The sequence below is a fragment of the Bos grunniens genome, chromosome 21 (genome assembly GCF_055505025.1).
Source record: "Bos grunniens cultivar Pamir isolate PY7600 chromosome 21, Bosgru_T2T1.0, whole genome shotgun sequence".
NCBI classification, from domain to species: domain Eukaryota; kingdom Metazoa; phylum Chordata; class Mammalia; order Artiodactyla; family Bovidae; genus Bos; species Bos grunniens.
In genome coordinates this window covers 46,108,552-46,133,168 of record NC_141185.1, presented here as the reverse complement: position 1 = coordinate 46,133,168, position 24,617 = coordinate 46,108,552, and the positions used below count along the sequence as shown (strand labels likewise).

The 24,617-nt window shown below is 39.0% G+C and overlaps 1 protein-coding gene across 13 annotated transcripts in view; it reads right to left on the bottom strand.

The window, feature by feature from the left end:
• ADAMTSL3 (ADAMTS like 3) overlaps positions 1-24,617 on the bottom strand; it is a 376,400-nt gene that overhangs the window by 173,694 nt on the left and 178,089 nt on the right. For all 13 annotated transcript variants that reach the window (XR_015149981.1, XR_015149982.1, XR_015149986.1 and 10 more), the window contains exons 8-9: positions 13,095-13,169; positions 3,383-3,540 (exon numbers count right to left, since the gene is read on the bottom strand). Coding sequence is in view for 4 of the 13 variants with exons in the window: in XM_086364278.1 (XP_086220404.1) it covers positions 3,383-3,540; positions 13,095-13,169 (233 nt within the window). In the remaining 9 variants the exon portion in view is untranslated. The remainder of the gene's footprint in view (positions 1-3,382; positions 3,541-13,094; positions 13,170-24,617) is intronic.

Genomic DNA, 24,617 nt, shown 5'->3' with positions numbered 1-24,617 from the left:
AATTAAAAGATGATTGCTCCTTGGAAGAAAAGCTATGACCAACCTAGACAGCATATAAAAAGCAGAGACATTACTTTGCCAAGAAAGGTCCATGCATCCATGATTTATCCATTATGCATGTATGGATGTGAGAGCTGGACCATGAAGAAAGCTGAGTGCTGAAGAATTGATGCTTTTGAACTGTGGTGTTGGAGAAGACTCTTGAGAGCCCCTTGGACTGCAGGATCAAACCAGTCAATCCTAAAGGAAATCAGTCCTGAATATTCACTGGAAGGACTTGATGCTGAAGCTGAAACTCCAATACGTTGGCCACTGATGCAAAGAATGGACTCATTGGAAAAGATCCTGATGCTGGGAAAGACTGAAGGCAGGAGGAGAACGGGATGACAGAAGCTGAGGTGGTTGGATGGCATCATCGACTCGATGGACATGAGTTTGAGCAGACTCTGGGGAGTTGGTGACGGACAGGGAAGCCTGGTGTGCAGCAGTCCATGTGGTCGCAAAGATTCAGACGTGATCGAGCAACTGATGTGAACTGAACTGAACTGTGGGGTAGGCTGGTTTTCACATTCTCTCAGTTGAAGCCAGTTCTTCCTATTTTTTTTAAAGATCAGCTGTTGTTCTTAGTTGATTGGAATGGAAAGAGACACAATGAAATACAAGGTTGATCATCATCAGGGACCTCACACACATTCTTAACCTCCAACTCAAAGGAGAGCCATTACTTGATTGCCTCATAGGCCAAGGAGAGATGAATGGAAACAGAAGTTTCCAATCTTAATAACAACACAGGCTGGGTAGTACTACAGTGCTCTGACCAAAAAAAAAAAAAGTAACCCATGGAAAAGGATATTTCCTAGAAACCCACAGAATTTGGACAACCTTGTAAGTCAGGGAAAACCATCAGAATTATTCTTGCTTCATCACAGCATCTCTGATTTGCCAAATTCTGTCCCACTAAGTATACCACATTCATGAAAGAAAATGGTTTTGGCATGGAAGTGAGGCTTTATTTATGCATGAGTCAGACAGTTGTGTGTAACACCCTTTTTGATGAATAATATATTTTTTTTAAAAAACCTCTGTAGTCAAGAGAGATCAAAAGCTTTCCAGAAATTGAAGTTAAAACCCAGAATTGTTTATTAAATCTGAGAAAACTAGAACTCAAGAGACAGGAAAATAGAAGACTGAGTACAAGTTCAAACAGTGGCAACATGCTGCTAAAATGCATTCTATTAAGAGGTGAATACATAATTTGGACATAAAGGTGTAAAGTAATTTTTGAGTGTTGTTTTTCCATTGCTAAGTTGTGTCTGACATTTTTGTGATCCCATGCTCTCCAGGCCCCTCTGTCCATGGGATTTCCCAGGCAAGAATACTGGAAAGGGTTGCCATTTCCTTCTCCAGGAGATCTTCCCAACCCAGGGATCGAACCCATGTCTCCTGCATTGGCAGGTGGATTTTTTTTTTTTTTAAACACTTAGGCGACCAGGGGAAGCCCAATTTTAACTACACATATAACATATGACTGTATTTCTAAGTATTAAATTTTAGAATATTATAAGTAAAACTAAAATCACTCCCCCAAACACTGATACCCTCTAAAATAGCCACTATTTCCTCAGTGTTTTCAGTTTGGAATATATCCTCTCAAATCTTAAAAAAATGTATATACACACAGACATACACATTTTCATATATGTACATGTGTGTGTATACAGACACACTCAAAGTAAATAGTTTAGGTGTGTATGTGTGTTTATGCATGAGGTCAATAAACACACATTTTCCATGTTAATACCTTCACCAAACAGTACCGTAAAATTTTAACCTTTGTGGCTATTTTTCTCATCCCATCACTGTACTAATGTTTCCTACTTGGTCAGAGGTCTCTAAATTGACTTTAGAGGAATATAGATCTTCTGAGTAGGAATGAAAAGAGAATTTTTTAAGAGGGTATGTTTGTGTTTGTGTGTGTGGGTTTTACTACTTTAGCATCTAATGGGAAAACCTTAAGAGAAGCAACCCAAGTCCAGAATTTATGAACAACAATGGGTGAGAGAGAATAGAAGGAAAGAGAGATGACAGTTAGGGCTTCCCCAGAAGACTTTCCCAACGCTGCTGTCAAGGAACGACGTTGGGTTGACGCTTCAAGGGTCTGACACAAAAGTCACTTCAATGTCTAGAAATGGCAAGTGATGTCCAGGAGTGGCAACTTAAACGTCTATTATATGTCTATACCTTCAACGTCAGGATCACACAAGGGCCCAGTGTGGACCATGGCAAGTGAGGACTTGTGCCCTGAGAAGGCAGCTGTTACCCAGCTGCAGCCAATTATCACCACGGTGGAACGCAAGCTGGTGGTCAGACCTTCCCATTTTTAAAGTGAAGCAGGGGAAAAAAGAACACTGGTATTATAATGTTAAAATCTCTTGATTTTTTTTAAAGGTTGACAATTTAAAACCCAAAGTTTCAAAACAACAAATCCACCCAGACTGACACTTGGCTGGTCACACTGGAGGCTGACTTTGCAAACAGGACAGCAGTTTGCAACTCTCCTCCAACTCCAAACATTTTTCTCTGCTGGTACAACCAATGCTTTGATGAAACTTTGACAATTTAACATAGAACAGTTCTTTAGAAGGCACTGGGTCTTCTCACAGATAAATATATTCCTGGCAATTGGAGCTCTTGTCTTTCTTCCCTTTCCATTTTGAATGAGTTTCCCAAAAGGGATAGATAGGACAAAACCATCCACTGGAACACCCCTTTCTGCATGTCTTAGGTATTTTTGGTTGTATCAGAAGAATTTCAGATTGTGTCACCTTGGAAATACATTGGCCACTGCATTTCACGTCCTCTGAGTGAAAGAAGATGCCCCCGATTTACCCAAGAGAGGGGACACAGAGCCCTGGTCACAGGAAAGAAGAGTTCTTGTGAGGGGACCTCGTGACAGGGGTCCAGACAAGTGCTCATGATGAGACATTACTGAGGAAACAGGAAAGGAAGGTAAGGGAGGGGCCTCTGTCTTTTCTGCTCTGCTTTGCAAGGAGAGCAACAGAAGAGTCATGGTTTAAGACATGGAGCATTTAACCACGGACCATTCTCACTGAACTCCATCAAGAGGTTTTAAACTGAACACAGCAACCAGAGACTACAAATTCAGAACAATCATTCCCTATAAAAATGAAGTTTGTTTCTTAACTATTAGGGTTGAGGAACCGAACCTTGAGAGAGTTGAATGATTTTTAAGAACTGACTGTCAAGGTGAAAATATTAATGACACATGCCCTCGCTGCCAACCAAACAAACTTGTTCTTTTTCAAATTCAAGATATGCTGGGCCCCTGATGCATGACATTTTATGAAGAGACTCGTCCTACCTTGAAGATGAAATCAGCCATCAGAGGTCCTGGAATCTTAAAGGTTTGCCTCTCTGAGCCCTTCTGAAATTCCACTGTTGTGTTTTCTACAACAAAAACTCCAGGGCTGTTAAAGCTGTGCTCTCCTTTGCTTCCTTGAAGTGTTTTTGATTCAATAACTAAAATTTAAAAATAAAGTTTTAATGAAAGTATCTTAAAAGCATTTCATTTCAACAGATATTTTAATTTTAGTACATGTAATTGCATCTGATATCAACACAACATCAGTATATCCACTTGGTTTACAAACACTGATTCAAATTGGTGAAATAAATATAGAAGCTTTTTGTGTGTGCATGCTAAGTTGCTTTAGTAGTGTCTGACTCTGTGCAGCTCTATGGACTGCAGTCCACCAGGCTCCTCTGTCCATGGGATTCTCCAGGCAAGAATACTGAAGTTGGTTGCCATGCCCTCCTCCAGGGGATCTTTTTAGCTGTCTATAAAAAGGAGCAAACAAGATTGCTAGCTCCAGTAAGGTCTACTCAACTCTTTGAAGTCATAAAGGCAAGAAGAAAACTTCTCTCTATATTTTTTCATGATGTAGTTATTACTTAAAGGTATGTTACTAATTTTCTCACCCCTTCAGATCATACGCCTAGACTTTACTAAACTACAATAAAATTTGGATTTGCTTTGAGATTTTTTTATTTTGAAATAATTATAGATTCACAGGAAGTTGCAAAAGTAGTGAAGAGGTCCTGTATACCTTTCAGTTTTACCCAATGGAATGGTTACATCTTATCCAATGATAATACAATATAAAAACTAGGAAACAGACATCAGTACAATGTGTGCCTATAGTCCTGTGCGATTTTGTCACACATCACTACAACCAAAACACAGAACTATGATATCAGTACAAAGATCTCTCTCATGTGTCACCTCTTTAGTCACAGTGGCTTTTTTTTCAAAATTTATTTATTTTTTCCCCGTCACAAGGCATGCAGTATCTTAGTTCCACGACCAGGGACGGAACCCATGCTCCCTGCAGTGGAAACACAGAATCTCAACCACTGGATCATCAAGGACGTCCCTCCCATTGGCTTTTAAATGAATACTAGTTCTTTCGGATCTCTAAAACAACACTGCTGATGGTTTAACCAAAATAACACTACTTTATTTAAATGATTTCTTTCTTTCCCTTTCCTTTTTTTTTTTTTTTTTTTTCATTTTATAAATGTTCCCATACTTAGTGGAGCTGATTCACCTGCACTTCTGGCTCCAGCTCTACTCCTAACTCACTGCCTTGGCTTTTTATGGCCTATTTCTAAAATGAGGAGTCAGAGCAGACAATCTCCCAGATCCTCTTCTCTGAAATCTATACTTGACTCACTGGTATCCTGTGGTTCTTTAACCATCTCGAACAAAGGACACAACAGAACTACAACTCCATTCAATCTAATAAAAAGCAACAAAATGATCTGGTTTTAAGAGGCTGCAACCCACATGCTGCTGTGCTTTGGCAGTTTTGTTTTTTTTTTTTTGCTGATTTCTCTCTGCCACTGGAATAGCTGCAGGAATTCAAGTGCCCTGGACAGACTGTGTAACAGGCATTAGGAGACACCCCTGATTATCCCTGACAGGCAGGCTGGGAACTTTTCTGGGAAAATTCAAAGACTGGACACAGGCTCCTTGATCTGCAGGAGTCATTAGCGGTCAAAGAATAATTCTGGCTACTCTCAGGCACACAAAACCCCAACCACTTTGGCCCTGATCTCCGTGACTGCAATAGATTTTTGGAAAGTGTGAGATTAAATTCATTTCCTAGTTCCAATGAAGATATAAAACTGAATGCTATAAAGCGAGTTGTCAGTAAAAATGAGATGGGGAAACTAGAGATGGTAAGAGGGCCCTACACTGGATGAATTAGACCTTGAAATTAAAGGAGGAAAAAATCATGAGCATTCAGGTAATATCAAAACATGATATAAAGTTGGGCAAAATCCATCACTACAAAGAAGAAGGCATACAAAACACCAAGTTTCTAGATGGAAATTGAGCCTGAAGGGACTTGATTAAATTCAAGTAGTGTCCGATGGATTCGGCGGCTGTGTTGGGGCAGTGATTGTTTTACCACTGAGCTGACCTTCTGCATCACAGCTTGCCAAGCTCCATCTGGTTGCAGAGTTATGGCTGCGGCGGTGGCGGGGAGGGGGGTGGGGGTCAGAATCTGGAAAGGCGATCTAGGGGGAAGGGAAGACCAACATGACATCTATCTTTTGAACCATTTCTTCATTTGGTTTTCATTGTTTTTAATGTTTATTTAATTATCTACTTGGGCTTCCCATGTGGTGTTAGTGGTAAAGAACCCGCTTGCCAATGCAGGAGATAAAAGAGACTTGCGTTCCATCTGATCCTTGGGTTGGGAAGATCCCCGAGAGGAGAGCATGGCAACCCACTCCAGTATTCTTGTCTGGAGAATCTGATGGACAGATGAGCATAGGGTCACAGAGTTGGACACAACTGAAGTGACTTAGCACACACACATGCAAGTATCTACTGCATTTTCTGCCTCCTTTAATTTTTTTTTTCATGACATTTTGTTGTTCTTTTGTTTTCATTTATTTTTAGGCCATGCCATACAGCATATGGGACCTTAGTTCCCCAACCAGGGACTGAACCCATGGTCCCTGCATTGGTAATGCTGAGTCTTAACCACCAGACCACCAGGGAAGTCCTTGAGGTTTTGGTTTTTGATTCTGAGTCCATTCTATTAACTTCAATGGTGTCCAAGATCTTTAGTGATGAAGATGTGAGAATACAAGGTGCAAAACCAGTTTTCAAGTGCATATGAATTACCCAAACTACTCCTCTCCTCCACTTCTCATAAAATATCTTTATTCCAATTATTTCAAAAGGTTTCCCACTCTCTGGGTCACAAACCCTTGCTGCATACACAGGAGGTCAAAAGCAGGTGCCCTGACATCAACTGCATGACTTGATTCAGAAATGGGTGGTCAATAAAGCTAAGGGAAGCACTCTGATGAAGCCACCTTTTGACGGTTTGTGGATCCCAACACTGCTGACACTTCGGATTAACAAGGCCACTGTGATGAATTCACAGTGAAGCAGAGGCCAGTGTTGTTCTTCAGAAGTCATCATTTTTATGGGGGATAAACTTGCTTCTCCTTAGTGCCTATGCCTCTTAAAAGTAATTGGCAGAAAAGGGGTTTTTGAAAATCAACAATTCAGACAATGTGTTGATTTATGGATATGTTTTTTAAGTTGTTATTTTTTAATTAATTATTTATTTATTTAAATTGGAGGATAATTACAATCTTGTGATGGTTTTTGCCATATATCAACATGAATCAGCCGTAAGTAAATATGTGCCCCCCATCCTGAATCACCGCCCCCCACCTCCTCCCCACCCCATCCCTCCAGGCTGTCCCAGAGTGCCCTGGGTGCCCTGCTTCACGTATCAAACCCACATTTGTCATCCATTCTACATGTGGCACTGTACAGGTTTCAGTGCTATTTTTTCAAATTAAGGTCCAACACCTGGTGAATGTGCTGCAGGCTTACACTGTGATGTGCAATCCACAGCTCATGAGAACTGCACTCACAGCCCTTCAATCCTCAGAGCTCTCAAGGACCCTCTGCATTCCTATAGTAGGACAGCTAGTGCTGGGTAAAGACCCCAGGAGATGTATAAACGCTCCCACACTGAGAAAGGCAGAGGATAACAGCCTCTTTTCCTGCTGCCACTGCTGCCTTCTTTCTCCTCTTCAGGCTTAAATGACTGGGGTTGCAGACAAGAGTCAAGGAAGAGATGCTATGCATAGTCAAATAGATGAAAGAGAAATATCCTATGATATCGCTTACATGAAATCTTAAAGAAAGATACAAACATGCTTTGGCATTTGTTAGCTGGCTTAACAAAGACATATATTGGAAATCCCCTTATCCTCTGCTGCTTAATCTGAAGAATGAAGTTGTGTTGTCGTAAGAATAAATAAAATTACATACCAGGAAGAAAAAAAAGAGGATCAGAAACCAAGATGCTCTTTTATCCCCAAATCTTCACAACTCAAGTCTATAATAGTACCTTTACATATTTTGATCCATATTAGTTATTTTTAAAAGAAATGACTAGAAAGATGATGAATGCTCCTAACTGCTTCTAGCTGAAAGGCCTGCCTTGAGAAGTATCAGTCCAGGCTTCTTTTGAAAGAGACAGGGTCATGCTAATTATCCCAAGAGGTCTCAAATTCTAAGAAGACCACAAAGTATTGTTAGGTAAACATGTAATGAGCATTTAGCATGGCTGCCTTGGTTATAAATACATCAAACTTATGCTTCGAGTTGTATTTTATAGTGTATGCACACTTTACTCAGCATCCATTTCCTTTGATGAGTCATTATGCTCATGCTTATATTTATACATCTCTATACAGTGAGTCCCCTAAATATAAACCTTCAAGTTGCAAACTTTCAGAGATCAGAATGTGTGTTCACATGTCCAATCAATAAGTTAGTTCACATGTCTGGCGTACATCGTCACATGTGTGCATCCTCTACAAGTGATCATGCTGTGTGCAAGTAGAGCAGTACAGCATCTTTATTTCAAGCCCAGGATGTCCAGAAGCAAGCATAAAATAGCAGTGATGTAGCTGGTACAGTGTAGTCAATTGTGTTAGTTGCGTACCTAGGGTAACTTTGTTGGACTTACAAAACACTCTTAGGATGGACCTTGTTTGTATGAAAGGAACTTACTGTATATGGTCATCAGACAGCATTTAGAGGACCAAAAAAAAAAAAAAACAAAACAATTTTTATAATCAATAATGGAGGTTTTCAGTTTATGGCATCTTGCCTTCTCCAGTTTATTGCCAGTCAATATATTTCATGTTGAGGTTTTGATTCAATAAAATCCCTTTTGCAATAACCCTCTTATTATTTCCATTTTTGAAATTTTAGGGAAATCTGGAGCTGTGTGCTTGATATAATACTGAGGCCAAGCTTGCAAAAGGACTGGAAATTCAGGCTCTAATCACCTTGAGGCAATATGTAAGATGGATATTCTGTAATTAAATTCCACAGCAAAGAGATTAACATGTTACTGAGTGTCCTCAGTTTTTAATGATGTAGCCTTTTGGAGGGTGGCACTTAATACAGATATTAAAAAGAATGATTTATTACTGCAAAGTCAGCTTGATTTCAGGACTATATCTTTGGAATAAAATTAAGAAAACACTTGTACAAATCAAGAAAATAAAGCTACATCTATATTAAGATGTTAAGAAATGCTAACTAATTCCTTTGTAGATGAAGCCAGTTCATTCTCTTCACTAGCAGAGAAAGGCAACTTTCAGAAACACTTCTGAGCCAGTTTTGAGAATATTCAGACGGAGAAATACTCCAAGCAAGAGATCTTACCACCTTTGGAGAAATGGGAATATTTTTGAGCTCTGTTCTTGGGACAGTGCCAGTCTTGAGTATTAAAGTTATATTTAATATGCCAGAACAGGTATGTATGTAAATGAGTATTTTACCTCAAAGTATTTATCTTTACTAAACCTGTTTACTGCCTACTTATTCTGTTTTTTGAGCTTATTAAGCTCTCTTTAGAGATGAATTTTAAAGAACTGTCTTTAGTATCATGAGAAAATCAGGCCCAGGCTTTGCATATTTTTATTTTCTAAAATATCTTATTGATATGCTGTAAAATTCACATGCCATAAAATTCACTCATTTAAAATATAGTTTTGTGGTTTCAGCATATTCACAGAATTGTGAAACCATCACCACAATCTAAGTTTAGAACATTTTTGACACCAGTTCTCCAAAGAAACCCCATATCCATTAACAGTCCCCAGACCTGCCACCAACCCAACTCACCCTCGCCCTACGCAAGTGCCAACCAACTTTCTGTCTCCTTAGATTTGCTTACACTGGACACTTTATATAAAGACAATCATATAGTAATAATACGTGGCCTTTTTGTGACTGACTTCTTTCACTTAGCACAATGTTTTCAAATATCGTATCTATTGTAGCAGGCTTCCCGTGGCGTTAGTCATAAAGAACTTGCCTGCCAATGCAGGAGATATAAGAGACTTGGGTTCCATTTTTAAGTAGGGAAGTTCCTCTGGAGTAGGAAATGGTAGCCCACTCCAGTATTCTTGCCTGGAGAATCCCATGCACAGAGGAGCCTGGTAGGCTACAGTCCACAGGGTCACAAAGACTCGAACTTGACTGAGCACAGAGACATCTATTGTAGCACATGTCAGGGACTTCATTCTTTGTTATAGTCAAATATTCTACATACGCCACATTTTATTTACCCATTCATCTGTTAATGGATATCTGGGCTGTTTTCACATCTTGGCTATTATGAATTACACTGCTATGAATATCCAAGCTAGGCTTCAGCAATACGTGAACCATGAACTTCCAGATGTTCAAGCTGGTTTTAGAAAAGGCAGAGGAAGCAGAGATCAAATTGCCAACATCCGCTGGATCATCAAAAAAGCAAGAGAGTTCCAGAAAAACATCTATTTCCGCTTTATTGACTGTGCCAAAGCCTTTGACTGTATGGATCACAATAAACTGTGGAAAATTCTGAAAGAGATGGGAATACCAGACCATCTGACCTGCCTCTTGAGAAACCTATATACAGGTCAGGAAGCAACAGTTAGAACTGGACATGAAACAACAGACTAGTTCCAAATAGGAAAAGGAGTATGTCAAGGCTGTATATTGTCACCCTGCTTATTTAACTTCTATGCAGAGTACATCATGAGAAATGCTGGTCTGGAAGAAGCACAAGCTGGAATCAAGATTGCCAGTAGAAATATCAATAACTTCAGATATGCAGATGACACCACCCTTATGGCAGAAAGTGAAGAGGAACTAAAAAACCTCTTGATAAAAGTGCAAGAGGAGAGTGAAAAAGTTGGCTTAAAGCTCAACATTCAGAAAACTAAGATCATGGCATCCGGTCCCACCACTTCATGGGAAATAGATGGGGAAACAGTAGAAACAGTGTCAGACTTTATTTTTTCTGGGCTCCAAAATCACTGCAGATGGTGACTGCAGCCATGAAATTAAAAGACGCTTACTCCTTGGAAGGAAAGTTATGACCAATCTAGATAGCATATTCAAAAGCAGAGACATTACTTTGCCAACAAAGGTCCATCTAGTCAAGGCTCTGATTTTTCCTGTGGTCATGTATGGATGTGAGAGTTGGACTGTGAAGAAGGCTGAGCACTGAAGAATTGATGCTTTTGAACTGTGGTGTTGGAGAAGACTCTTGAGAGTCCCTTGGACTGCAAGGAGATGCAACCAGTCCATTCTGAAGGAGATCAGCCCTGGGATTTCTTTGGAAGGACTGATGCTAAAGCTGAAACTCCAGTACTTTGGCCACCTCATGCGAAGAGTTGACTCATTGGAAAAGACTCTGATGCTGGGAGGGATTGGGGGCAGGAGGAGAAGGGGACGACAGAGGATGAGATGGCTGGATGGCATCACTGACTCGATGGACATGAATTTGGGTAAACAATGGGAGTTGGTGATGGACAGGGAGGCCTGGCATGCTGCAATTCATGGGGTCGCAAAGAGTCGGACATGACTGAGCGACTGAACTGAACTGAATATTTAGTACTTAATAGTTTTGAACCAAAATGTTATTTTACAACGTGATCATTCAAATCATTCACAGAATTTGGATCTAAATGATTTTCCCCTGTTTTCAAACATCAAGTTGGCGTTTACAAGGATGAAGATTTATTCTCATTGAGTTGTGGGCTGGGACTCCCCTGGTGGCCCAGTGGCTAAGACTCTGTGCTCCCAATGCAGGGGCGAGGGTTCCATCCCTGGTCAGGGAACTAGATCCCACATGCCACAATTGAAGATCCTACGTGCCACAACTAAGACCTAGCACAGCCAAATAAACTTTAAAAAAGAAAGAGCTCTGGTGGGCTTTAAGCCATTTTCAGAAGAAGTCTTAAAAGATGTTTTGATGCATCATTCTAGAGAAAGCCTTGAGTGAACTGATCATTATATGGTTTTAAACATTTTAATATTTTAAATAGATCAGTCACACTTTTTTAGTCATAATTCATACAATAAAGTAGGGTTAAAAAAAGACTTTGCAATAATGGCTCACTCTCACTGTCCTAAACATATTCTCTTCCTTCCCTATTTAGGCCATAATGTACTATGGAATTTCTTTTTTTTTTTTTTTTTAATTTTTAATCTATATCCTTGGTGACAAACACATTTTGATATAAACATTCCTCAAAGGACATTGCTGGTTAGAACATCAGTATTGAATCTAAAGTATACAAACATATACACACACATGCACATACACACTTGAAAGCTACAGAAAATGTACAACGCTGTGGCCCTGAGAAATTCTTACAACTTGAAAATCTAAGATGGTGGCTCAGGAGAAACAAAAGGGCAAACTATGCAGCATTTTAATCCCGTGGACCTTGATTTGTGTGGTTTTAAAATAGCTATATTTATAACTACTTAGTGTTTTGTACTTTTTACAGAAAGATAGAGCTGAACACAGTGAGCTTCTTCAAGGCCAGGGACCCAGTCTTGGCAGAGACTCAACTTCCCCAGAAAAAGACTAAGAAAGTCCTTCGCATGGCCACAGGAAACCCTGGGAGGGAACTATACAAACTTCGGTATTCCCAGTTTCTTTGGGTCCTAAGAGACCAGAAAGGGCTCCCCTTGTAGCTCAATTGGTAAATCATCTGCCTGCAATGCAGGAGACACAGGTTTGATTCCTGGGTTGGGAAGATCCCCTGGAGAAGGAAATGGCAACCCACTCCAGTATTCCTGCCTGGAGAATCCCATGGACAGAGGAGCCTGGTGGGCTACAGTCCATGGGGTTGCAAGAGTTGGACACAACTTATCAACTAAACCACCACCGAGAGACCAGAAAAGCTAAGACAGAGGAGATGCCGTGTGACTTTGACCAAAGAAACATAAATCCCAACCCTTTATTGTTTCAAACTCTTAGGATTCTGGGAAACCAGTGTTTACTTTCCGTGCCCCCTAGATCTAGGCTGTAATGTGTTGTCCACAGAGCTTGTACTTGTCAGCTGTATTCACTGATGCAGCTCTGCGTTTTAAATTTTGTTTTGCTATTTTTTAGTTCCAAACTGTTGAGATCTCCAGAAGACTCTTGAATCTAAGTTCACCCTCCACATAAAAAATAGTTCATTTCACATATAACTTGATTTCCTCTCCTGTGAGGGGATTAATCCCAAACTGGTATACTTCCCAGTAGGACATGAGAACCAAAAACTCAGGGTCATAGATCATTCCCTAGAGATATAGACTATTTCAGTGGGCGTGCTCAGTTGTGTCTGACTCTTTTGCGACCCCATGGACTGTAGCCCACCAGGCTCCTCTGTCCATGGGATTTCTCTGGCAAGAATACTAGAGTGGATTGCCATTCCCTTCTCCAGAGGATATTCCTGACCCAAGGATCAAACCCACATCTCCTGAGGCTCCTGCATTGGCAGGCAGATTCTTTACCACTGATCCACCTGGGAAGACCTAGACTATTCAAGGTGATAAGCAAAACCATTAAGATGTTGACCTCTTCATTAATACAAAGAAGTGTGTATATATATATACATACATACATTTTCTTTACTAAATAAGCTTTCAGAAAAGAAGAAAAGTGTTAAGATGAAATCTTGCTTACAGAGATGTGCAGGTCCTTTCACTGTAATTCTCACACTTCGACTTCCCAGAGGAACAGCAATTACATTTTCTTCCCCTAGGAAAGAACACAAGACAAATGTAATAAAACTTCTGCACTAAAGGCCCATTGAAATAAGCAACTCAATCAAAACTAAGGGCATGTATAAAGTGTTCTTAATTGTATTTCATTTCCATCTTCAGTCAGGAAATCTTCAGAAAACAGCTATTGTGTCTAAGGCATATTAATATATGCACATAATTTCATTTAAATATTGGGTTGGCCAAAACATTCGTTTTTTTCTGTAAGATGGCTCTAGTAGTGCTTAGTTGTCTTTAACTTCATTAGAAACAATTTCTTTAGACTGTATTAAGACAGCTGTCATTTAAAAAAATAACTTACAAAACTGGTGAATTTTTGTGTAGCCATGTTAATAATAAAGATGGAAGAAAAAAAGCAACATTTTCAGCATATCATGCTTTATATATTTTATTATTTCAAGAAAGATAAAAACACAACTAAGAAGCAAATAAAGATTTGTGCAGTGTATGGAGAAGGTGCTGTGATTAATTGAATGTGTCAAAAGTGGTTTGTGAAGTTTCATGCTCAAATTTCTAGCTGGACAATGTTCCATGATCCAGTAGATCAGTTAAAGTTGATAGCAATCAAATAGAGTTATTGAGAACAATCTACATTATACCACGAAGAGATAACCAACATACCCAAATATCCAAATCAAGTGCTGAAAATCATTTGCACCAGCTTATTTATGTTAATCATTTTGATGTTTGGGTTCCACATAAGTTAAGCAGAAATAATCTTCTTGACTCTGCATGTGATTCTCTTCTTAAATGTAACAAAAAGTCCCATTTTTAAAAACAAATTGTGACAGGCAATAAATAGGGGATGCTGTACAATAACGTGGAACAGAAGAGATCATGGGGCAAGGGAAAAGAACCCATCAACAACACCAAAGGCCGATCTTCATCCAAACAAGGTGATACTGGGTGATATGGTGGAATGGGAAGGGAGTCCTCTATAATGAGCTTCTTTCAAAAAACCAAATGATTAATTTCAACAAGTAATGCTCCCATTAGACCAATTGAAGACAACACTCGATGAAAAGTGTACTGAATTAGTCAACAGAAAACCCATAATCTTCCATCAGGATAATGTAAGAGTGCATGTTTCTTTGATGACTAAGGCAAAAACTGTTACATCTTGGCTGGGAAGTTCTGACTCATCTGCCATATTCACCAGACACTGCTGCTTCGGATGTCCCTTCAATTTGGTCTTTACGATATTAGCTTCAAGGAAAAATTTTCAATTCCCTGGAAGACTATAAAAAGCACCTAGAACAGTTCTCTGCCCAAAAAGATGAAAAGTTTCGAGAATATGGTATTATGAAGTCGCCTGAAAAATGGAAGAAAGTAGTGGAACAAAATGGTGAATACATTATTCAATAAACTTCCTGGTGAAAATAAGAAATGTTTCTTTTACTTTAAAAAAACTGACGGAATTCTTTGACCAATCTATTTTTTTTAAATATTAAAGAAAAATTTAAATAAATGTACTGATCAACTTGAGTGAGGCCACAAACTAGGGCCCTAAGGTCATACTCATTCATTTGAGGTTGCTTGTGCCCTACAATGGAGAAGGCAATGGCACCCCACTCCAGTACTCTTGCCTGGAAAATCCCATGGATGGAGGAGCCTAGTGGGCTGCAGTCCCTGGGGTCGCTAAGAGTCAGACACGACTGAGCGACTTCACTTTCACTTTTCACTTTCATGCATTGGAGAAGGAAAGGGCAACCCACTCCAATGTGCTTGCCTGGAGAATCCCAGGGTCGGGGGAGCCTGGTGGGCTGCCGTCTATGGGATCGCACAGAGTCGGACACGACTGAAGCGACTTAGCAGTAGCAGCAGCAGTGCCCTACACAGGCAGAGGTGAGTAACTGTAACAAAGACAATATGGCTCACAAAGAGTAATATACTTACTACATGGTTCTCTGCCAAAAAGTTTTGACAGTACCTGGCCAAGATAATTATTTAATGGAAATCAGGGGCCCCTGGCCCCTGAAAAAAAAAACAGATTTTTTTTTCATGCTGTTACACATTCTGAAATTAATTTTCATGACCACATAATAATCCAGGGGTATATGAACTTCTATCCCCCAGTCTCCTATTTGATCATCAAATCTATGATTAATGATATTAGTACATCATCAACAATATGAATTACTTCAAGCAGATGTTGTGTTTTGTTTGTTTAACTTACAGAGAAGAGTTTTTGATAGCCTCTGGGTGAAGTTGTTGAATCAAAGGATGTCACTATGTTTATTGACTTGTTTATAAGTTTTATCAAATAAAAATACTTATTTACTATTAAAATTAGAAAATTCAAAAAGCATTCCAGACAAAATAAAGCTATTTCCAATCCAACTGCCCAGAGATCACTTCTAGCACTGTGATAAATATCCTTTCCTGATTTTATATTTGTTTGTTTTTGACACACATACATGTAAAAAAATGAACACTATTTAAATGCTCACTATTTGGGGAGGAGTTAGATAAACAGTGACACATCCAGGCTAAGGATCTTTCCAACCCAGGGATTGAGCCTGTGTCTTTTGCATCTCCTGCATTGACAGGTGCATTCTTTACCATTAGCATCACCTAGGAAGCCCTGAAGGAATACTCTACAACTGATAAAAGTAACACTAGGAGGCCACATTACTTGATGTGGAAAGACTGCTAACATATATACTGATTGATGAAAAAAGCAAGTTAATATATATTTTTACCCAGTGTTAGATAAGAACAATCCTTTGTTTTCCTGGTAGTTGGATCACTTGTGAATGTATCCTCAAGCAGCAAATTGCTTAATTTTGCTTGTTTGGGACCTTGGTTAAAATAGAAAGAAACTACATACGTATGTGTATATTCTTATGTAATTTGCTTTTCTTTGAACAATGCTGTTTATTTGAAATCAAGTCATGTTGGTGAGCCTAACTGTCCTTCATTCACTTTCACAACTGTACACAACATAATAGTTAAATTAAACATCTTTGAATCTCCTTTTCCAGGAAAAAAAAAAAGAAAAGAAAAAAGCAAGTTAAAAAATAACTACATGGCCAACTATTTCTTGATTATGATGTCAAAACCATAGGTAACAGATGAAAAACATAAACTGGACTCCATCAAAATTAAACTTTTCCACGTCAAAGGGTACTATCAATAGAGTGAAAAGGCAAGGCATGCAGTGGGAGAAAATATCTGTAAATCATGTACCAAATAAGGGGTTAATATTCAGAACAGATACAGAGTTTCTACAACCCAACAACAATGACAACAAAAATCACCCCAATTCAAAAAGTGGGCAAAGGACTTGAATAGACATTTTTCCAAAAAGGATATGCAAATGTCAATAAGCACAAAGAAACAGGCTCAACGTCACTAATCATTAGGGAAATGCAAATCAAACCCACAAAGAGATATCACTTCACACTCACTGCTGCTGCTAAGTCGCTTCAGTTGTGTCCGACTCTGTGTGACCCCGTAGACGGCAGCCCACCAGGATCCCCTGTCCCTGGGATACTCCAGGTGAGAACACTGGAGTGGGTTGCCATTTCCTTCTCCAATGCATGAAAGTGAAGTCGCTCAGTCTTGTTTGACTCTTTGCGACCCCATGGACTGCAGCCTACCAGGCCTCCGTCCATGGGATTTTCCAGGCAAGAGTACTGGAGTGGGGTGCCATTGCCTTCTCTGTCACACTCACTAGGATGGCCATTATTAAAACAAACAAACAAAAAAAATAACAAGTGTTGGTCAGGATGTGAAGATATTAGAACCCTTGTGAACAGCTGATGGAAATACAAAATAATTTTTCAATCACTATGGAAAACAGTTACTCAAAACATTAAATATAGAGTTACAACATGATTCAGCAATTCCACTTCTGGGTACACCCCAAAGAACTGAAATCAGGGACTCATACAGATATTTGCACATGCCATTCACAGCAGCATTATTTCAGCCAAAGATGAAATCAACCTAAGTGTCCATTCACTGATGAGTGGAAGCTATCACGTGGTAAATATATACAATGGGATATTTTTCAGCCTTAAAAAGTAAGGCAATTCTAGGACTTCTCTGGTGGTCCAGTGGTTAAGAATCTGCCTTACAATGCAGGGGACGCAGATTCAGTCCCTGGTGGGAGAACTAAGATTCCACATGCCTCAAGTCAACTAAGTCAGCACACTGCAACTACCGAGTCCATGTGCTCTAAGGTTGGTGTGCTACAAGAGAAACCCACATACCACATACTGCAACTAGAGAAAGCCTGCATGCTGCAACAAAGGTCTGGGGTGGCCAAAATGAAAAAAAAAATTTTTTAAGTATTTTTTTAAAAAGTAAGACAATTCTGACACATGCTATGACACACAGATAAACCACAAAGATGCTATGCTAAGTGAAATACGCCAGTCACAAAAGGATATATATGATTCCATTTATATGAGGTATGTTAAGTTCATAGAGACAGAAAGTAGGATGGTTTTTGGCAGGGGATGGGGTAAGACATATTATCACAATCTATCTCTAGAACTTTTCTCATTTTGCAAAACTGAAAGTCTGAGCCCACTAAATAATTACTCTCCATTCTCTCTCATCAAACCATTGACAGTGGTTTCCTCCCAGGAAAGAAAAGAATTCTGGGAGTGCCTGAATGGAAACGTAGTTCTATATTTTTTGTTTTCTGTAATAAAAATGCACCAATGAGTTACTTTTAAAATTAATTTTTTTAAAAGCTAAAAATATTATTTACAGAGGAAAAAAAGAAAATAAAGGACCAGGGCCAAAATATTTTGCTGGATAAGTTTTGTAAAACCTTAAGCAAACAAGCAGGTTGCAGATAATAGGAAACTGAAAGCTTCCCAGTTGGTGAATACCAGCTAAAATAACTGATACCCAAACCAAACACAGAGATCACATAAATAAATATGTAAACTAAAACTTAATTATCACTATGGATGTAAAAATAATAAATACAACAAGGCAAATTTCAGAACTCTATCCTAAGGATCACACATTATGACTAAATACAGTATATTATAAAAATGAATGATTGATTCAACATCAGAAAAAGTACTAATATAATTAGCTATATTAACAAATCAAGTGAGTTAAATATTATGAACATTTTAATGAATATAAAAAGGTATCTGATGAAATTCAGCATGCATTACAATAAGATTCCTTTTAAAACCAAGGACAGAAAGAAACACCCTCAGTTTAATAAAGAATCAGAAGCCATGAGCAGATTTAATGGTGAAATATTAGAATTATTTCCACCATGGTTAGGAACACAACAAAAATTATTATCATTTTCCCCCTACACTCTTATCTTTGTCAGTGTAAGTAGAAAATAAATTAGAGGAATATATATTGGAAATAAAAAAAATTAAAACCTTGGTTGTAGATAATATAACTACTTAAAATTCAAGAAGAAAAAAGTTACTAGAGACCAACATTCCTAATGAATATAGATGCAACAAGTCTCAATAAAATACTGGCAAACCAACTTCAGCAGCACTTTAAAATGATCATACACCATGATCAAGTGGGCTTTACTTCTGGGATGTAAGGAGATGGGACAGTTCATCAAATATGAATCAATCAATATAATACATCACGTTAATAGAATAAAAGAAAAATCCTATTATCATCTCAATACAGAAAAACCATTTGACAAAATTCAATAATGATAAGAATAAGAACTCAACAAATTAGGCATAGAAAGAACATATCTCAAAATAACAAAGTGTGTATATGACATACCCACAGCCAACATCATACATAATGTGCTTTTTATGCTTTGTTCTGTATTTTCCAATTTTATATAATAAAAATGTATTTTTTCTTACAATGTTATTTTTTTAAAATTATTTAGGAAATTTTCCAGTGCCTTCAGATTTTATGATGGCATCTCCAGTAATAGAGAGTGACAAGGATCTCCAAATGGAGTCAGAAGAATAACAATTCTTAATAAGCTGAGGTTGGTTTCATATATGATATTATACATGTTTCAATGCCATTCTCCCAAATCATCCCAGCCTCTCCCTCTCCCACATAGTCCAAAAGACTGTTCTATACATCTGTGTCTCTTTTGCTGATGGTATGGGGAGGGAGGGGGGGTGGTTCAAGATGGGGAACATGTGTATACCTGTGGTGGATTCATGATGATGTATGGCAAAACCATAACAATATTGTAAAGTAACTAACCTCCAATTAAAATAAATAAATTTATATTAAAAAAATAAGCTGAGGCTGGCCAAAATCCAAAGGACAATAACCAAAAACCTGTATACTTCATTGTGTCATTATTTAAGGTAAAAGAGTCAATAATATTTTGTTGATGAATACACAGTACAGACAATTTAATTTTTTATTTGCTGACTTCCGTGAGAAATATCTCTATTTTAAAATGATAAAAATAAGGAAATCATAAAATAAGCTTTAAATAGGTCCACAGATACATGGTCTTCATTTTTCTTTCTTCTATACTTTCAAAGTTCTTTGCAATGAAAAGGGCTTGGAAGCAAAGATTCCCCAGTGACAGTAAGTATTGCCTATGTCTTGGGCTCTAAATACCATTCCCCAATAAAAAGAATCAAGACTTCATGGAAAAAAAAAAAACAACAACAGGCAATTCTAGGTCTGGAGAAGGAAAAAAAATTCAAAGTGAGCCTAGAACACCCTGTTGTTATTTCAGAACGCAAAGCAGTGTTTAAAGTCCAAAGGAATTATGTCAAAAGGGTTCAGCTTGAACTGCTCCCACTGGCCACATTTTGGACAATATGCAGCCCAGATGAATAGTGTCTATAATATGACAAAACATTTAAAAACAAAAAATCTCTGAATTCAGAGTGAGAAAGGAAAAACAAAAAAGACTGGGGAGCTTCTTCACAGAAGAATATCAGAAAGTAAATACAGAGGTAAGGAAAGAATTAGAAAATTGCCATGTGCAACCAAACCCCAGAATAAGCACTAAGCACTATTTCAAGCAAGGGTCAACAATAGATGCTAAACCCCATGTGAGAAACTGTTGCAAAACAGGATATTTAACACCTTGAGATAACATTCTGTAGGCTTCTTACAAGGAAACATGGATCTGCGTAAGATAGTGATCTGTTTCCCCACCTTAGACCACTGATCAAACTCAACACTGCTATGTCACAGACTTCCTGATGTGATGCAACATAAAGCACTTTGTACCATCGTTGATGTGCTCCTACCTGAACAGATGTTCAGTCCAGTTCCAATCAAGCCTTGGACCTCACTGCTCTGTTTATAGGAAATATTGAGAGAGATCCACAAATAAAGTGGCAATCAGATAAACCCAGAAGATGGAAAATTCTATAAGACAAACGGGATGAACACTTTACAAAGTCAATATTATGAAAAAATAAATGGTCTAAATAAGAGACACATCTGTTGAGAAGGAATGTTATGGAGGCTTTTTGACAGAATAGCTACACTGGCCAGGGCTTCCTTGGTGGCTCAGCAGTAAAGAATCCACCTGCCAATGCAGAAGGCCCGGGTTTGATCTCTGGGTCAGGAAGAACCCCTGGAGAAGGAAATGTCAACCCACTCCAGTACTCTTCTTTGAGAAAATCCCATAGCCAGAAGAGCCTGGCAGGCTATAGTCCATGGGGTTGTAAAGAGTCAAACATGACTGAGTGACTAAACAATAACAACATCAAGAGAGACATCTATGTAACGAAAATTGTTTTGAAAATAATAAATAAGAAATCTTTGCTAAGAAATCCTCTTCGGGGAGATCAACTGGGCTAAGTAACTCTCTTAGAAAATCTTTGTGAACTTAGACTGTGGTGTCTTTGAAGAGCATTTATCCTGTGTATGTATGTGTGTGTGTGTGTACACATTCCAACTGCCATTCATTGACCATTAAACACTCAAGTGAAACCTCTCAGACTAGAAACCCTGGCACTTTATTTCAGTCAGATGGTTCACACTTGGGGGAAATACATGGCTGTGTAGAGGGAAGTGAACCCCCAGTTGCTTACAATACTACCTTGTTGGGAAACGCACATTGCAGGGCAGCTGGGCAAGGCTGGGAAGGCAGCAATCTGTAAGAGTCCTCACCTAAGGATTTAACAGCCTTAGATTACAGAAAACTTATCTCCACTGTACAGTTTTAAATGCCATCTCTCCTAAACTGCAATTCCCGTCTGTTTCTGTAACTTTCCATAGTATATTAATATTTGATACATCTCATGTCCTTGTGGTACTTTTACAGAGCAGCACCTCCCAGAATTACCTTGAGAACTTATTAAAACACAGATTCCTGTTCCTCCCACAGAAATCCTGTCCCACCAGCTTACGGTGGAGCCCAAAAATGTGTCCATCCAGCAGCCTCTGTGTGATGCTGCTATGGAGCATCTGTGAGCTGTGTTTCCGACAGCAGTGAACCAGGGTAGAGTGAGGGAAAACTCCAGGGCTTTAGGACAGGAAGCAGGGTGGTTCTACAGTCACAACTTTTCAGGATTTCTCCACCATTCTGCAGAAAAGCACAATTCTAGCTCTGACCAGAAATAGAGAGAGAACCCTGATGAGGAAGAGAATTTTAAAGAGGGAGGGGCCAGCAGCACTAAATGCTCTTCCACTGGGGGCTTCAAGTGCCTTTTGGATGAAGCAGTAAAAACCTTGCTAATGGGATTCATAAAGACAGTATCAACTGGGCAGTAAGCACAGGAGGCTGCCATCTGAGGAATAAATTGACAAAAAAGGAGACACAGGAAATGTAAACAGTTTTTCCAAAAGTTGTCAATAAAGCTAAGTGAAAGATTAGGGTGGCAGCTGGAGATGTGGAGAGTTTAAAAGATCTATATACACATACACATATATTACATATATAATTATGTAAAATACATATGTTGTTGAGTTGCTAAGTCATGTCCAACTCTTTTACCACCCCATGGGCTGTAGCCTGTCAGGCTCCTCTGTCCATGGGATTTCCCAGGCAAGAATACTGGAGTGGGTTGCCATTTCCTTTCCCAGGGGATTTTCCCAACCTAGGAGTTGTACCTGCATCTCCTGCATTGGCAGATGGATTCTTTACTGTTGAGCCACCAGGGAAGATATATATATCTTATCCATACACACATATATATACACACACATATACACACACACATATAATTTGCAAATTATATTTCCATTTAAGATGGAAGAGATCTGGTCACATTTAACCCTGATGGGGAAAGGAGACAGAGAAAGAGGATAAAGGAGACAGACAATAGGTGGGGTGAAATCTCTGAGGAAGCAGAGGGGGCTGGGATCCAGGATGCAGATGGAGGGATTAATTAGCCTTGGAAAGGAAGCCGGACACTTGTTCCTCTGTAATGGGAGGGACCAAAGAATGGACGGGCGCAGCTGCAGGGTGAGGTCTCTACTAACGGTTTCTGTTTTACCGAGTTTGGGGTTTTTTTACAATCTTCTTTGGAGTCTAGCACAGAATCAGTTTTTGTAAATGGTCCATAAATGTTTGAAAAGACAGTATGTTCCCTCAAAATGCAATGCTCAATAATACCTGTTAATGTAACATGACTTAGTTCCTATTAAGAGTGTTCAAGTCTTCATAACAGTTTTATTTGCTTCAATTTCTTCTTACAGACCTATAGGGCTATTGTTTTCTTTGTACATTTTTTAATATTTATTTTTGGGGCTTTCCAGGTGGTGCTGGTGGTAAAGAAAATATCTGCCAAGCAGGAGACATGGGTTCCATCCGTGGGTTGGGAAGATACCCTAGAGAAGGAAACACCTACCCACTCCAGTATTCTTGCCTGGCAAATCCCATGGACAGAGAAGCCTGGTGAGCTACAGTCCATGGGGTCACAAAAAGAGTCAGATCTTAGTGACTGAGCATGCATGCATGCAAGATTCTACTAGCTTTGATATTAACACTGCTAACATGCTTTCTCGTCTCCCTTGTTACACTGGGATACTTAAACCCCAGACAAATGGCCTCCAGGTAAATCCCCCTCAGGTTGGAGCTAACAGGAGTAAGCTGTATCTTGTGTTTCAGGACAGGTGAAGTAGACACCACTTAAACCCTCCTCTCACAAGTTTGCTTATGAGGCCACCAATCAGGTCTTATTTTGGGGCCTCTTTAAAATATTATACTCTCTAATGGTATAGAATCCAATGGTTGAGAACATGGCAGACGGCAGAAGGTTTCTTCTCTACCCCATATAAACAGCAGGTCCACGACTGGGAAATCTAGATTTGGTGGTGGTGTTGGGAACTGGTTCCTGTTGAACACCTTCATTGTTTGGAACTACTTCAAAACATTTCCATTGAAATTTGCGGTAAGAGATCCTTGATACTGCTACTCACTATGTCATCTTCCAGGGCTTCTCAACACACTCTGCATTTTTTTTTTTTTATTCTACAAACTACTGGGAGAGGAAATATGGAATCACGGCTAAGATCACAGACCACAGAGTCAGGCAACCTGGGCTGGAATGCCAGCTTCACCTCTTACAACCACTGTGTGACTTTGGGCAAGTTTCCTACCTTCTCTGTGCCTCAGTTACATGTGTAAAATGAGGATAATAATACTTGTTTCAAGGAGTTGTTGAGAGGATTTGATAACATAATACATGCAAAGGATGTAGAAGAAAACTTAACCAGCAGTCGGGCTGGGTAAGCGCAAGTTATTAAAACCAGGCTGAACACATACGATGCCCCCAGGCACAATCCTGAGTAACTTGACAAAACTGCCTCCTTTGTTCTAATAAAAAGCCATTCCTACAATTAAGAAAACTGAACTTTTGCAAGTTTAAGTGCCTTGTCCAAGATCACAGACTTCCCAAGCAGCAGGGCTGGGGTCAGAACCAAATACTGCACTCTTAACCCTTCTACTGTTGAGACCCAGTTGTCACTGTATAAACTCCCACTCTCCCATCACAAGTACATTCATTACACTTTGATTTTACGGGCTTCACTTCTTTGATTTTGCAATCACTGGGCTGACCCAAGGATCTATTAAGTTTGCTTCCACTGACTTCCCTCCTACACATAAACGCTCAAATCCAGCTGTTCCATCATATTTTTTCTATGTCTCATTTCCTGCCGCAGAGATCACCGCTTTGCTAAGTAGCAAAATGTATAGGAAATAAACTGTCCACACAATATTAACTAATCAATAAACATCAGTTTCAGCCCAGGAGGACTGCAATTTATACCAGATCATTTATTTGCACTATAAAGTCAAATTAGAACTGCACCCACCTAAATATATACATTCCAACGTAACACAAGAAAAGAGATGAACTCTTCTATTACCCTCACTTTGACAATCTCATTTCCACTTTACCATTTCTGGTTTTTTATTTTTTATTTTTAATTTGGTTGGGTATTTTGCTGAACAAAACTTTCGGTCATGTATATGTCATATTATTTTTTGACCTTGCATTTTTAATTATTCTGCTCTTTCAGGCTC